General features: G+C 61.2%; 1 protein-coding gene across 1 annotated transcript in view; it reads right to left on the reverse strand.

Annotated features, from left to right (window-relative positions):
- Nucleotides 1–935: 935 nt before the first annotated feature.
- The window catches only part of UPB1 (ureidopropionase, beta), a 26,250-nt gene continuing 24,318 nt past the window's right edge, over nucleotides 936–2,867 (reverse strand). Inside the window, exons 6-7 of the mRNA XM_014533372.1 lie at nucleotides 1,721–1,890; nucleotides 936–1,597 (exon numbers count right to left, since the gene is read on the reverse strand). Coding sequence (XP_014388858.1) covers nucleotides 1,396–1,597; nucleotides 1,721–1,890 — 372 coding nt within the window. The 3' untranslated portion in view covers nucleotides 936–1,395. The remainder of the gene's footprint in view (nucleotides 1,598–1,720; nucleotides 1,891–2,867) is intronic.

A 2,867-nucleotide genomic window follows, 5' to 3' on the forward strand; every position in this document is an offset into this window, starting at 1 on the left:
CGCGGAGGTTCAGGATTGACAGGCGTGATGCCCGCTCGGAAAGACTGAGCGACGGGAGGGCCCGGAACCTTCTCTCCCGTCGGCAGCACCTGGTTTAAACCGGGAGGAGGCGGAGGGGGCGGCGCTGTCTCAGCCTCGTGCTCAGGACTCACGCGGCTGGCAGACAACAATCGCCGGCTTGATTGAGGGGCTCATTTGCTGCTTCTCCCCAGCTGCTAAGCGGAGCTGACAGAACTTTGAAGAAAGGATCTTTACAGAAACACGCCCGTAAGTGACATTTGCAGGGATGACACAGACAGTCGCAGGGCGAGCGGCATACAACGTTTCCCTTGCAATTCTCTGGGGAGGATGTGCTGCGTAGGACTCAAACCCACAGCTGGCGGCACACTCGGGCTCTCGCAACGAGCGAGGGAAAGGAAGCTGGGGGTTCGTGAGAGCCCAGCACGTGCGGGAGTCACACGGAGCCCAGCGGGGCCGTGGGGACATCAGCCGCGTTCCCAGCGCGGCTCCGCGAGCCCCTAAAAATACTCAGAGGGGGAGGCGAACCGCAGTCCGGGGGGGAGGGGGAGTGGCTGGGGCGACGGCTTTCTGATGAGCGCACGTCCGTGGCAGAGCTTCCACCACACGGGCTGCGTGTGACCGTCAGGGTGACCCAGTTCATCGGAAAAGCACGGCAAGCCCTGGCCGGTGTGGCTCAGTGGATAGAGCGTTGGAAAAGCATGGCAAGCCCTGGCCGGTGTGCTCAGTGGATAGAGCGTCGGCCTGCGGACCGAAGGGTCCCGGGTTCGATTCCGGTCAAGGGCACGTACCCTCAGTTGCAGGCTTCTCCCTGGCCTGGGCCCTGGTGGGGCGTGTGCAGGAGGCAACCCATCGATGTGTGTCTCTCACATCGATGTTTCTCTCTGACTCTCCCTCTCCCTTCCATGCTCTACAATCAATGGGAAAATTCCCTCAGGTGAGGATGAACAACAAGAAGAAAACGCTTTGCTGGTTAAAAACAAGGTTCAGAGCCGCCGGCTGGCGTTAAGGACCCTCCGCTCCGACTCCCTCGCTTGCTTTTTGCCCAGGTGCCTGCCCTCCGTGCACTGGGTGCTGTGGAAAAGAGCCTGGGCATCTGCGGGGTCCCGCCCCCAGCACGGGCTGTGGCGGGAGGAGCTGACGCTGGCCAGACACGCCCTGCCCTGGCCCTGGAGAAGGGCTTTTCAATCCCGACGACGAAGGGGGTGAGTGGGGGGTTCTTATCATCTCAGGGTTCAGGGTCATAGCCAAGTGTAGCAGCACCTCACAGAGGGCAGCCCTGAGGGGGCTGCAATGGGCATGTGGCGTTGGGTGTGTTCTCCGTGTCACGGAAAAGCTGGCTGAACACACAACACACAGGCCCCGGGCTCAGATTTGTTAGACGTCCTGGTGGTGGCACCTGCCTGTTCCCCAAACCACCTCCGAGGACCCTCCCAGATGCCCGCTGCCCGGGAACCTGAGCGCCCCACACCCTCCAGATGCCCGCTGCCCGGGAACCTGAGCGCCCCACACCCTCCAGATGCCCGCTGCCCGGGAACCTGAGCGCTTTAGACCCTCCAGATGCCCGCTGCCCGGGAACCTGAGCGCCCCACACCCTCCAGATGCCCGCTGCCCGGGAACCTGAGCACCCCAGACCCTCCAGATGCCCGCTGCCCGGGAACCTGAGCACCCCAGACCCTCCAGATGCCCGCTGCCCGGGAACCTGAGCGCCCCGATGGTGGCCGAGGGGTTGAAGATGATGTCGGCCCCGTTGACGCTGTACATGAACCAGTTGAGGGGGTGGTGCCGCCCGTAGCAGATGTTCACCGCGATCCTCCCGAACTGGGTCTGGAACACGGGGTGGCCCAGGTTCCCCTCCATGTAGTAAGTGGACTGGAAGACAAAGGCCGTGGCTTGATCTGTTTCCCTTTTAGAGGGAGAGAGAGAGAAACACCCACCGGCTGCCTCCTGCACGCACCCTGGCCAGGGATCGAGCCCACAGCCTGCGCCTGTGCCCGGACTGGTCCATGGGACGATGCTCCAACCAACCGAGCCCCACCAGCCGGGCCATGTGCTGAAGCCTCTGAGCTGTGAGAGTTCCCTGTCCTTAGACTCGGCAGAAAAAAAACAAATATCGCCAGTTCTCCAGAAGTGCCCCTCGGGGTGTGGCTCGCCTTTAAGTTTGAAACTCCAATGTCTCCAAAACAAACAAAGCACAGAGAACCCCACATAATAGCGAGGAGCCAGCCCAGGGGAAATCCCCGGGGCTCCCGCATTCACCCGCAGTTTCTTTTGTGACGTCAGAAAAACACCCCAAGCAACTTCCCTCAGTATCTCAAGGCCCAGCGTTGGTGAGGTCTCGGTTGGTGAGGTCTCGGTCTCGGTGCAACAAAAGGTTGAGGTCTGGTCAGTGTTAACGTGAGCTGATCAATGTCCTCACCAGTCACATGTTCCTATAAAGAAGGTTAGAGCCCGGCCGGTGTGGCTCAGTGGTTACAGTTCGATTCCCGGTCAAGGGCACATGCCCGGGTTGCGGGCTCGACCCCCCAGTGTGGGGCGTGCAGGAGGCAGCCGATCGAAGATTCTCTCTCATCATTGATGTTCCCTCTCTCTCCCTCTCTCTTCCTCTCTGAAGTCAATACAAATATATTTACAAAATAAAGAAGGTTAGAGCTGAAGGGACCGGAGCTCATCAAGAGCACCCCCCGCCCACCCGGGGGGGAAGGTGGGAGCCTCAGTGGGCACATGACCTGCCAGCTCATGAAGGCCAGCCTGAGCCTGGAACTCCTGCCCTGAGAGGGCTCGTCCTGGCCACGTCCCTGGGCTCCCTGCGCAGGCTGAGGGGTCCCTACAGGCAGACAGGCGGGAGA

The sequence above is a fragment of the Myotis brandtii genome, unplaced genomic scaffold, assembly GCF_000412655.1.
Source record: "Myotis brandtii unplaced genomic scaffold, ASM41265v1 scaffold97, whole genome shotgun sequence".
Taxonomy (NCBI): Eukaryota; Metazoa; Chordata; class Mammalia; order Chiroptera; family Vespertilionidae; genus Myotis; species Myotis brandtii.